The following is a 13,216-nucleotide window of genomic DNA, read 5'->3' on the forward strand; positions in this document are numbered from 1 at the left end:
TCCAAACATACTAAAACGTATTTTTTCCGACATCTGTCTTGCATTGCCAGACGAACACCGTGCCAAAACGGATGACGGTCTGTTTGAATTATCATCGCTGTAATAAAAGTCCTTCCAACATGGCAAGAGTTGCAAAGTACCCAATTTTTCCGAACCCATTTCCAAGAAAAATAAACTTTTTATATTCTCTGTTCCCAAACGCAAATTCCAGTATTAGAAAAAAAAAAAAAAGAGGAATAGTTCTGAATTATTAGGACCCATCTAAAAGACACAGTGTTAATCTTAGCATAATATATGGGCGATCAGGAAAATTGAATGTTTTTGTTGGAACTTGTCGGAATGTTGAGAATTTGAATTTTGACGGCATCGGCACGGATGTAAGTGAGTTTTAGGCAGGGCATGGAATATGATTGAATGGAAATGTATGGTCAAGATTATTTAAGAATACCACTTTTTGGTGTCGCCTTGCATTTGTGGCTGTTCCTAAGGCAAGGATTTACATAGTTACATAGTAGGTGAGGTTGAAAAAAGAAAAAAGTCCAAGTCCAACCTAGGATTGGATTCTTACAAAATGTTTTGTTTAATCCATTAGTCTTTTGAGTGAAAGAACAAACCTGTCTTCTTTTGGGTTTTCTCAAAGGTCTTAACAACGTATTTAAGAACGTGGTATTCATTTGTTTACCTTTTATATGACAAAGTGACAGTCAGATCTCATATAGAGTGGACTGACTGGTTGTCTATACTGTAGATCTCCAAGAGGACACAGGAAGGTTGGAGACACTCAACCGTCACACCTACTATATGGCCAAAAGTATGTTCAGGTGTTTTTAGTGGGATTCAAGCCTTTTAGGCAACCTTTCAAACGTTGAGTTCTATCTGGACAACATGAAGGAAAACAAAGATCCCCCTTCCGGGGGAGGGGCGGGGTTGGGGCGGGAGCCCCCATTAAAAAGACATCATGAAGAACACAGAGTTTTACAGCAGTGTCCTCTGCTCCCCTTCACATCACCTCCCACAGTAGTGTCCTGTGCCCCCCCAAATCCCCACATTAGTGTCCTCTGCTCCCCTCCTACACACAGTAGCATCCTCTGCCCCTCCCCAACAGTAGAATTTTTTGCCCCTCTATACAGTATTTTTCTCTGCCCCCCTTCACATTACCCCTCCCCCCACAGTAGGTTCCTTTGCCCCCCCCCCCCCAGTAGTGTCCTCTGCCTTTCTATACAGTAGTGTCCTCTGCCCCCCTTTACATAACCTCCCCTCCACAATAGTGTCCTCTGCCCCCCTACACACAGTAGTATCCTTTACCCCTCCCCCACAGTAGTGTCCTCTGCCCCTCTATATAGTAATGTTCTCTGCCCCCCCCACAGTAGTGCCCTTTGCACCCTTCACCTCACCCCCCCCCCCACCATAGTAGTGTCCTCTGCCCCTTTACATCACCCTTGTCCCACAAAGCAGTGTCCTTTGCCCCCCTTCACATTATCTCCCCCCCACTGTAGTGTCCTCTGCCCCCCATCCCCCCTGCAGTGCCCTCTGCCCTCCTTCACATCACCTCCCCTCCACAATAGTGTCCTCTGCCCCCCTACACACAGTAGTATCCTTTATCCCTCCCCCACAGTAGTGTCCTCTGCCCCTCTATACAGTAGCGTCCTCGGGCCCCCCCCACAGTAGTGCCCTTTGTACCCTTGACCTCACCCACAGTAGTGTCCTCTGCCCCCCCTCACAGTAGTATCCTCTTCCCCCCTTTTACATCACCCCCTCCCACAAAGCAGTGTCCTCTCCCCCCTTCACATTATCTTGCCCCCCACTGTAGTGTCCTCTGCCCCCCCATCCCTCCTGCAGTGCCCTCCGCCTCTTCATAACACCCCCTGACCACCTCTACTGTAATGTCCTCTGCCCCCACAGTAGTGACCTGTGGCCCCCCAAAAGCAATGTTCTCTGTTCTTTGCACCCTTTACATCATCTACCCCCCCCCCCCCACACACACACACACACCCCAATGTGTAGGTAGCATTCTCCTACCTTACACAGTGTACTAGAGAGCAGGAGGCAACACATTACTGGATGGAGAGCAGGAGCTGCTGGAGTTAACTTTTCACATTCACAATCTAATAATTTGTTGCTAGGACCGCCGGGCATCCTAGCAACCAATCACCTGCTGGTTAACACCACCCAACTACTGACCCAAGTCCCCTAGGTATCACCCCCTCCCTCCACTGACAGACCTCCAACCTCCCCCCACCCCCAACCTGATCTTTATGCTACAGGCACTTTGAAATCCTGTGTCCCCCATGTATCACCACTGTTAATAATGATGACTTGTGACTGTGTCCTTACCCAGCTGTCAAGGTGCCCGAGTTTGTGTCGTGGCTATGTCCCCACGGACCATTCCACATGTAAAGAGTTAACTGAGTTTAGTTACCTCTTTGGATGCAGCTCAGCGCTTGGCTTGTTTTGCCTAAATCCGAGGCATGCACAGTTGCTGCCAGGACTTGCGGCCCCAGCCCACCGGGCAATATGGCTAACCTGGGCTTGGTGATCCTTGTTATATACCAGATCTTCAGGAGAACATTTGAGAGGTTGAGATGTCACTTTTTATATTACCAATGGGATCTCAACACGACTAAGGTTAATCAGTTCTAGATACTGGTTCTACAGTACATTAGGATGGAGCTGTGATATGACTATGCATCTCTAGGCTAAGGCTTCAGTTTGAGTAGGGGGATCCGTGTTATACACCAGATCTTCAGAAGAATATAGAGAAACATTGATTTCCATTTTACACAACAACAGTGAGATCTCATTTAGTTTATGGTGTTAAGCTCTATTCATCATGCGGACCTACAGATGAATTGATATTAGGAGGGTGATCATCTTTTGAAGGTACCTCTACATTGTGGCATCATGGCTGGTCAAATAAGACTAAAAGCCATATTGATGATAGCTATACTTCACTCCGAGAAGGTCTGCAGGCAATGACCAAAAGAAAAAGGGATTTCCAGGTCCTTTGGGGTTGAGTTTAGGGTGTACAGCTACATCTATTGTCGTGAAGTCCAAAACAGGAGGCCAATGGAATTCATTGCCTGTAGAAGTGTGGAGTAACAGGTGACATTTGGAATGACAGGTGAGATTCTATTGAGAATACAGTCATCAATACCCTACACCAGATGTTCAGTAGGACAAAGAGAGGTGGTGATGTTGCTTTTTGCATTACAAATGATTGGAAGATGGGCTGTAACACAGTAAAAATAGGTACGTTTCTATGACATTCGAGGATATAAAATTTTTTTTTTTTTCTTGGTTCGGACCTGCTTGCCTGACACTTGGAGGCACTTGAAGCTTGAAGATCCCATAAGAAGTTTTTCAGAAAGTGGTTGCAGGTTTTCCAAAATGATGATCATTATCTGACTATGTCATGTATAAATCACCAAGTGGACAATTGAGTCTTTTTCGTATTTTCTTAGATGTACATGTGGAAAAAAAATACCACCCCGAAACCCCACCATCCTATGTGTGTCAATGTTTTACATGATTTGCTTGTATGTACTTTGTATCTGCTCATTACATTCGAGGCTATACATGCTTTTTACAATGTATCTATAGGAATGCTTGAGGATGAATTAGAACCCCTCTTAGGTTTTTATTGCTGTGATAGAAGAATGAGGAAGAAAATCCCACTGCAAAGATGATTGACCAGATAGGTTTTATTGGTTGTTGTGTGTGCTAAAAAAAGCCAACACTTTCTGGGTTCCCCTTCATCAGAGCTTTGCAAAGCAAATGGCCTGGTTCTAGATAACTAGCATTAGTATGTCCAAGAAGAGATAATTGTTACTGCTTCCAGTCCTCGGTTCAGAGAAAACCTAACTGAGACAATGTTTTTGGTGCGGTGCTCTCTTCTCTTTTCTTCTATCACATTGTTTTAAGAACTTCACAGAGGCTCCTGTGCTATAGACATCTGCCTGGAGGACCTTTCACAGCTAACTTGGCCAGAACCCAAATACCAAACCCTTTTGTGATGTTTGGGCTTTGACAAGCTGGTTTTGTTCTGGCCAAGCTGGTTGTGTTCTGGCCAAGCTGGTTGTGTTCCGGCCAAGCTGGTTGGGTTCCGGCCAAGCTGACTGGGCTCTGGTCAAGCTGACTGGGCTCTGGTCAAGCTGACTGGGCTCTGGTCAAGCTGACTGGGCTCTGGTCAAGCTGACTGGGCTCTGGCCAAGCTGGTTGGGCTCCGGCCAAGCTTCCTGGGCTCCGGCCAAGCTGCCTGGGCTCCGGCTAAGCTGCCTGGGCTCCGACCAAGCTGCCTGGGCTCCGACCAAGCTGCCTGGGCTCCGACCAAGCTGCCTGGGCTCCGACCAAGCTGCCTGGGCTCCGACCAAGCTGCCTGGGCTCCGACCAAGCTGCCTGGGCTCTGCCAACGTTGGTCCAGCGCTCCTTTAACCAAATTAGATTTGGACATTGTTATTGCTTCATCACCCCAGTATCTCTAATCGGGCATCTAGTGCGGGTATAATATGATGGCTGATCCAGGTCTACTATACATTTGAAGTTTTATTGCCTTCTGTGCCTCCGCTAGGGAGCTTCACCCTCTCTTTTGTGTCCAGGTGACGACTCTCAGTGGGCTAAAAGTGATGGGAAATCCAACATTTGCAGTTATCACTGCACACTGTGAGTTTCTCACAGTGTGCCCTAGAAGCTGCAGCAAGTCACATAGGGCCCGCCTCATTTTCTAGCTGGAGGACATCCAGCATCATCTAGCACAGGATTTCTCAACCAGGTTTCCTCCAGATGTTGCTAAGGGTTCCTTGAGCAATAAGCAATTTCTGCCTCTCAGATAAGTTCCCACTGAAACCATTGATCTTTTTAGCTTTCTGTAAGGGGGTCATTCTTCCCAAAGTTTACAAGTGTACTGATTATCACACTAATGTATCATGAGTTGTAGATCTGGTCATTTTTAGCAGGAGTTCCCTGAGACCGCAAGGCTATTTCAAGGGTTCCTCTGTGTTGAAAAGGTTGAGAAAGACTGATCTAGCACTTTCCTTCCCAGCCTGACCGCCCCCTGGCCCCTCCCCTTTCACTCATTGAATTTTAGTTCTTTCCATCATGGAGTCCCAGCATCACACGTGGACGTTATCAAGGCCTGCCTGGGAACGCCCATTCCTTCAAACTGACACCCGCCCATCAAGGCATTTTTTTATCTGCATGGCTCTGGCGAGGAGTAATGAGGCAGGGTGCCGTGATGTTTTCAGCAAGCCCCTCCCACCAGCCATGATCTGCCTGCATTGCATAGAGAAGAACAGTGACCCATTGACATCACTAGTTCTATAGTAGGGTATGAGTTTAAAAATGGAAACCTTTTATTAAAAAAAAAAAAATAAAAGAAGATTAACATTTTTTTTTTTTTTTTATATTTTATTTTTTATTTAAAAATTCTGGTTAAATTAAGGAGTTGGGAGGAACCAGGGAAAGCAAATAAAAAGCAGATCAAACTTTAGGTTTAATTAATAAAAAACTTCAGCAGCGTGCTCGACGCATATACAGTGAGTCCCCTTTTCGAATACTGTATGGCATCCCTGGGAATAATTGTAAAATATTGGCAGGCGCTAATTCAGGAGGCACCGGCCAAACCTGGCGCAGTCGCTTGTTGCCTCGTCTCCGTACGGCGGTGGCTCAGGAATGTGTTTGCTTTGCCCCCTGTACAGAGAGTAGAACAAGTGGACAGTACGTGGGTAGGTGTGGACTGAGCAAATATTGACTCTGAGCTTTGAGGGAACGCACTTCTCTCTCTATTCCCTGTCTTGTCCGACAGCGTCTAACCCTCCGCGTTCTCTCCAAACAGGTCTGGACGGCGATGGCAAGCTGAGGGAAAACGAGGACGATCGGATCGACAGAGGGGCCGCCTTTCCTCCATAGACTGCTAGATGTTCCTTCACCACAGAAAGTTCAGTTAGCGCCTAAGGGGGGGCATCTGCTCCCATTTAACGGAGAGCCCTCGTCTGCCCCCCTCTCCCCTGCCATCCGGGCTAGAGAGGGCCGAATGACCGTTTAACGCGCTCCGCGGTGTTCAGACAGGCTGGAGGTCTGCAGAGGGACTCTCCTGATGCTGCTTGCAAGGACAAGTGACAATAACCCCTCTGGCGTCTTATGCTCGACTGCCGGGTTTGTGCTATGCGTTGGGCGTCTTGGACAGTCTACCTTAGCCTGCTGTTCTGCTGCGTTCAAGGTAAGGGACGGCTCTACTGTTTTAATTTTATTCCCCCCCCCCAAAAAAAATGTAATCAACGGAAATATCGGTATACTGGAAAATTCTAATAATATCGGGGACCGTACACAATTTTATTTAGTGGATGTGCCTGCGCTGATCAGTTCCTAGCTGGGGTTTGTTTTTTTTTATTTTTAGTGAGGGCATCATGTGCGGGTTGAGAACTGCTGGACATTCCTGCATTGTGTGCAATGACTAGTGCCCAAAACAAATAGAAAGGGAAGGATGGCATGGTGAGGGTAAGAGGGGCATGGTGAGGTGAAAGGTAGTATAGTGAGGGTAAGAGAAGCATGGTGTGGGAACGGGAGGTGAGGTGAAGGTGTGGAGAAGGGAGGCATGTTGAGGGCAAGGGGGGTATGGTCAGGGCTGTCTTTTTTAATATTGATTGGACCCTGGGCAAACATTTTTTGGGCCCTCACAAATCCACTTATCAACTATTTGGGGCACCTGCTTTGGGCCCCACAACAATGACTGGGCCCGGGGCAGCGGCCCCTTTTGCCCTATGTGTAAAAGACGGCCCTGGGTATGGTAAGGGTAAGGGGAGCCTAGCGAGGGCAAGGGAGGTGAGGTAAGGGAGGCGTGATGAGGGTAAGAAAGACGTGGTGAGCGCATGGGTGTTGTTGTGAGGGTAAGGAAGGCATGGTGAGGGATAAAATGAGCATGGTGAGTGCAAGGAAGGTGTATTGATGGCAAGGAAGACATGGTGTGGGTAAAATTAGCATGTTGAGGGCCAGGGAGGTGTGTTGATGGCAAGGAAGGCATGGTGCGGGTAAAATGAGTGTGTTGAGGGCAAGGGAGGTGTGTTGATGGCAAGGAAGGCATGGTGAGGACAACCCTTTGCGTGGTGAGAGCAAGAGAATTATGGTGACAGTAGGGGAGGTGTGATGAGGGTAAGAGAGATGTGGTGAGGGCATAGAAGGCGTAATGAGGGTACGAAAAGCATTGTGAGGGCATGGGAGGCATGGTGATGATAAGTGGAGCATGGCGAAGGACAGGGAAGTTAGGGTAAGAGAAGCGTGGCCAGGATAAGGGAGGTTGGGGTAAGAGAAGCGTGGTGAGAGTAAGAGGGGTGAAGTGAGAATTAGAGAAGCGTGGTGAGCGCAAGGGGAGCTTCGTGAGGGCAAAGGATACGTGGTGAGAGCAAGGGAGGCGTTATGAGGGTCAGTAAAGCGTGGAGAGGGGAAGTGTTGCATGGTGATTGGAATAGCGGAGTGGTGAGAGAAGAGAGGCCTGCTAATGGGAGGGGTTGTGTCGTGAAAATACAAAATTTTGGGTTGTCACCAGAACAGGAATGGAGGGAAAAATCTTCCAACGGTTCTGGTGACAACCAGGAATTCCCTCACTTTTTGAAAGCATTTCCTCTCGCTTCCTGTTTCAGCCTTGGGACAGGAAGTGAAGGGAAATCCCCCCAATGGGACAAAGGCGGCAAAACATTACCCTCCCTTACTAAATCCAAAATGAAAACATGGTTTTTGCCTTTAGTTCTACTGTATTTGAAGAAGACAAGATCTGCCATTTAGCCCCATAAGAGGTGGAAGCAAGCTTTGCGAGAGAAGTAAAGCGTGCGGATCTAGACACGTGAGCTGGAAGGGACGTTTTGTAGGTTGCGAGGAATAAAGCTTGGTGAGAGAGTTGTCACCAGGTTCTTAGAAACTAGAATAAAAAATAAAATCAACAGAATCCCAGTTGATTCCTGAAAATGTTCTCTAAGGTAAAAGTGACATTTTAATGTGAGCGTGGTTTGGAGGACAGGAGAGTTTTCCCAACAACACCCCCACCACAGACATATTTTCTTTCTTCAGTTTTTGCGTGTCTTACGGCTGTTTCTTTTCATCTTTAGTTAATGCTTTCCCTACTTTTTTCTCTTCCCTTTTCTTTAAATTATTTTAATTTTTTACCTTACCTTGCTCAGTTTTGTCGTTCTGTGTTCTTTCTTTCCCTTTCCTCATCATTCTCCTATATCTTGTGTTACGTCCTATTATCTAAACTTTCTTCTTGAAACCACATCTTATCTTCCTTTACAATTCCTCCCTTGCCCTCGCCATGTCACCCTTGCCCACGCCTCCCTCGCCCTCACCATGTCACCCTTGCCTTTACCATACCTCCCCCGCCCTCACAACGCCTCCCTTACCCTCTCTATGCCACTCTTCTCATCACCATGCCACACTTCTCATCACCATGCCACTCTTCTCATCACCATGCCACTCTTCTCATCACCATGCCACTCTTCTCATCACCATGCCACTCTTCTCATCACCATGCCACTCTTCTCATCACCATGCCACTAATCTCATCAGCGTGCCACTCTTCTCATCAGCGTGCCACTCTTCTCATCAGCGTGCCACTCTTCTCATCAGCGTGCCACTCTTCTCATCAGCGTGCCACTCTTCTTCTCATCACCGTGCCACTCTTCTCATCACCGTGCCACTCTTCTCATCACCGTGCCACTCTTCTCATCACCGTGCCACTCTTCTCATCACCGTGCAACTCTTCTCATCACCGTGCAACTCTTCTCATCACCGTGCAACTCTTCTCATCACCGTGCAACTCTTCTCATCACCGTGCAACTCTTCTCATCACCGTGCAACTCTTCTCATCACCGTGCAACTCTTCTCATCACTGTGCCACTGTTCTCATCACTATGCCACTCTTCCCATCGCCATGCCACTCTTTCCAACTCTTTCCATCGCCACCCCACTCTTTCCATCGCCACGCCACTCTTCCCATCACCACTCCATCATATCATGCCTTCCTTCTCCTCACCTTACCACGCTTCTTATGTATGGTCGGTGGATTCTTGCACGCTAAGTCTTGTACATCAATTGCTGGTGTTAGAATTGCTGTTTTAAAAATGTAAATAAATCCTTTTTAAATTTTACAATTGTTCTGTCTTTGGTGTGTTGTGTTAATAGGCTCTGACCGCCTTGGTGACCCCTCACCTTTCCATGTCCCCACAGGTACCATCCGATCTGACGCTCAGACTGTGGTTGGCCGCGTAGGAGAGAGCGCGGTCCTGGGGTGTAGCCTCCTCCACCAGGACGCGGGGCGCCCTCCTCTCTACGTCATCGAGTGGGTGCGATTTGGCTACATCCTTCCCATCTTTATCAAATTTGGCCTCTACTCCCCACGCGTGGACCCTCAATATCTCGGTAAGCACTCTTTTAACTATATTTAATGTTCCACACAATGAACCATTCTTTGCCTTTTAAGCCTGTAAACGTAGTAGCAGCTTCATAACCTGGTCCCTTATCTGGTCCGATAGAGAACAAGAGGCTGTACAGTGGCTTAGTGGTTAGCATCTCTGCTCTGCAGCACTAGGGTTTTCAGTTCAAATTCCAAACCAGGACACTCTATGTGTGGAGTTTACATGTTCTCCCTTTGTTCACATGGTTGTCCTCTTAAGACACTCCAGAGACATACTGGTTGGTTAATTGGCTCCTGTATGAATTGGCCCTAGTAAGTGTATGTATGTGAAATATGGCCTTCGATTGTCAGCTCCTTGAGGACGGGACTGATGTTAATTTATAATATGTGTAAATTGTTGATGATTGATAGATATATCTAATATATTTATCTGTAATAGTAAACAATGGTGTTACTGATATGCAATATTAAACTTTGTCAAACATTAAGAGCTAAGTCCTCATTTCTATCTCCAAACTCTTCTATTACCTTTCAAGTGCCAATCCCCCTGTGTATTGGCCCATTATCTTTGAGAATTGTAATGTTTAGGAGGTGCAAGTGAGTGGACCGCCTCCCAGCATGACCAGAAAAGGGTTAAAACTGGCATGTGCAGGGGTCTAGACTTGGAACACCCAAGATGCTGGAGGTCTTTACCGGAAGGGCCATGGTCAGATGATCTTGTGAACCAATCCAGCAATAGTGCAGCTAGCAGTTGGGCTGCCAAGGTTGGAAGTCTCTGGCAATGATCCAGACAAAAAAACAGGATACCCTAGTCCTCCAGGCTTGGGGGGGTGGGGGGGGGGGGTGGGGGGGGCTGTACATGTAGTGGACAACTCGATTCTATTCACCAATCGGTATTGGATAATTGGAACGTTCAGTTAAAGTGGCTGGACCACCTCCAAACATGACCAGAAAAGGGTTAAAACTGGCATGACACAGTGGCCCACACTTGTAACACCCAAGGTGCTGGAGGTCATCTAAAGGCATTGTGCTGTTACTTTTGATTGGACAGCTTCTGATGGATTAATTTTAATACTAATAACGTGACCCAAACTTTACTAAGGGAAATACCAGAAGGCTTACAGTCAAATCATTCTGCAACCCATCCCAGCAATAGTGCAGCTATCAGCCGGGCCTGTCAAGGTCAGAAGTCTCTGGCAGCGATCCAGTTAAAAAGGGATACCCTAGTCCTCTAGGCTGGGGGGGGGGGGGGTAACAGGGAGTGGACAACTCAATCCTATTTGCCAATTATTATTGGATAATTGGAATGTTCAGTTGAAAGTGAGTGGACTGATTAAACCATAAAGAAGACCAGAAAGGGTTAAAACTGGGATGACACAGTGGCCCACACTTGGAGGTCATCCTAAGGCGTTGTGCTGTTACTTTTTGTTTGGACGACTTCTGATGGGTTCATTTTAATACTAATAAGGTGACCCAACCTTTAGCCAGAGAAATACCATCCCAACACTAGTGCAGCTATCAATTAGGCTGTCAAGATCAGAAGTTTCTGGCAATGATCCAGACAAAAAGGGGATCCTCCTCCAGGCAGGAGGGTGGACAACCAAATCCTATTTACCCATTATCATTGGAAATTGGGATGTTCTGGTGAAAGTAGGTGGACTACCTCCAAATACGACCAGAAAGGATTAAAAATGGCATGACACAGTTGCCCACCCTTGGAACACCCAAGGTGCTTGATGTTATTTAAAAGCCATTGTGCTGTCATGTTTGTTTGGACAGCTTCTGATGGGTTCAGTTTAATACTAATAAAGTGACCCAAACTATACTGGAAGGGTCATGGTCTAAAGATCTTGCAACCCATCCCACCAAATGAGAAAAAAAATGTATCCGATTCCCCCCCCCCCCCCCGCCACACATTCAGTGTGAATGGGGGAATCCTCCCTCTGTGTGCTATTGACTTCTGTACAACCAGGGTGCCCATACATGGATCGAAATTCAGCTGGTCCCTACTGAACTGGCCAAATTTCGATCCATGTGTGGCCGGCTTTAGTCAAGCCTAAATATAGAAGGAAATGAATCCTTCTCATGCGTTCCTGCACAGTTTTAACCATTTCAGCCTAAGTATTCAGATTCTTGCATTCAACGAAACGTTACGCGTTCTTTTTAAATTCTGCCGTGCGTGACGCGGCTTACATCCATAGTAACAGCTGCGCGCAGAATGGCGAGTGATCTTGGGCTGCTCCAGAAAGATCCCTATCTGTCACCAGAGCCCTGGGGGTAGGATTACAGAGACAGACACTGGGCCCTTGTTAGTTACCTGTAGTAAGAACAAGCCCTGTCTAACTGGAGGAGGAGGAGGAGGGGGATGGGGTTCAGTTTTGGAATGAGGAAGTGGATGCTTCAGTGACTTTATTACACACACGAGGGAAACGGCCCTAAGCCTTGTGACGGGTCACTGGCCGCTAATGATAGATGGAGGGCGAGGTGCTACCTGCAAACATCTTAAAAGCTTTTTTTGTTGCTTGTTTTATCCAAGCTCCAGACTGTAAACTTTTTAATTGTCCTGGACTGGACGTGATGGAAACCTTTTAAATACCTGAAGGGTGTGAGTAAGGCTCTGGAGGGCAGTCATTTCAATAAGAAGCTAGCATCAAGAACACAGGGACATGGCCTTGAATTGGCAGGAGGACAGTTCGAAACTTGCCTTAGAGAGTGTTATTTTACTGAAAGAGTAGTTGATGCTTGGAACCGACTTCCGGCATAAGTAGGGAGTTAGTCTACAGTCAGTAAATTTTATAGCCTAGCTCTGGGCACAAAAAAAAAAAAATACCCTTGCAATGGGGCCCCTCACGCTGCAAGGGTTACATTTTGGTTAAGTCCAAGGGGTTGCAGAAGAGGCTATATTATTTACATTTTCTCTTGCTCCAGAAGGGTCCCTCCATTAGTGCGACCTTTTTTATGCAGCCTCCAACCATGACCTGCAAAAACGGCCAAGCTGCTCTTGGCTGTGGTTGTACAATCGCCCCCACCATGTATATTTGTCACGAGGTAGTGGGGAGGCCTTCTTTTGCACCTCGGGTCCTTGAAGCCTGTGGAGACAGAGACTTGGTGGACACCGAGTGGCACGGGTGCCAGGGGTGCGATGCAACGTGCAAACCTTAGTCCGAGATCCCAGCCAAGGTCAAGTCCAGTTTGGCAATGAAGTATAAAAGGGTTAATCAGAAGAAGAATGGTCGAGGTCCAAGCCGGGGTCGGTTCCAATCTGGCAGCTGAGTATAAAAGGGGCAAAGAAGTAGAATGGTCAAGGTACAAATCCGAGGTCAATGGCAAGCGGCAATCAAGAGTAGTCAAATAGGTTTCCAGGTCACAACAAGTTCAAACAGATCACACACTAGCACAGGAATAAGGGGGGACTGAATATAATCCAGCAATTTGGCAGTGTCTGGGCTGGGCTTATATAGGGAAGTTTGAGGTCACTTCCTGTGCGCCTCCTGGGCATTTTCCCACCTTTCTCCATCAGGTTGAGGTCACTTCCTGTGCGCCTCCTGGGGATTTTCCCGCCTTTTTCCATCAGGTGGAGGTCACTTCCTGTCTTTTTCCATCATGTCTTCTGTGCAGGTGCGGGTTGGCGTACTGAGGCGTCTTTGGTGCATGCTCAGTTGGCATGGATTTCCTCTTGCGGCAACGCGCCATTGGTGCATGCGTAGTAAGCCCTGGACTCTTACAATATTACAGGGTGAGGGTGGAGGGACAATAATGATTGGACAAAATTTTCTAACCTAGACACTCAATCATATCCTACAGAGTAATCCACCAACA

The 13,216-nt window shown here is 47.2% G+C and overlaps 1 protein-coding gene across 5 annotated transcripts in view; it reads left to right on the forward strand.

Moving 5' to 3' along the window:
- IGSF9 (immunoglobulin superfamily member 9) overlaps positions 1 to 13,216 on the forward strand; it is a 125,422-nt gene that overhangs the window by 11,391 nt on the left and 100,815 nt on the right. For 4 of the 5 annotated variants that reach the window (XM_073609612.1, XM_073609610.1, XM_073609613.1 and 1 more), the window contains exons 2-3: positions 5,831 to 6,214; positions 9,211 to 9,402. In XM_073609612.1, the coding sequence (XP_073465713.1) occupies positions 6,136 to 6,214; positions 9,211 to 9,402 (271 nt within the window). In that variant the 5' untranslated portion in view covers positions 5,831 to 6,135. Of the gene's footprint in view, positions 1 to 5,774; positions 6,215 to 9,210; positions 9,403 to 13,216 lie in introns of those variants that run through there. The other variant, XM_073609611.1, reaches the window with a different exon arrangement.

Source organism: Aquarana catesbeiana, linkage group LG13, assembly GCF_042186555.1.
Source record: "Aquarana catesbeiana isolate 2022-GZ linkage group LG13, ASM4218655v1, whole genome shotgun sequence".
Classification (NCBI taxonomy): Eukaryota; Metazoa; Chordata; class Amphibia; order Anura; family Ranidae; genus Aquarana; species Aquarana catesbeiana.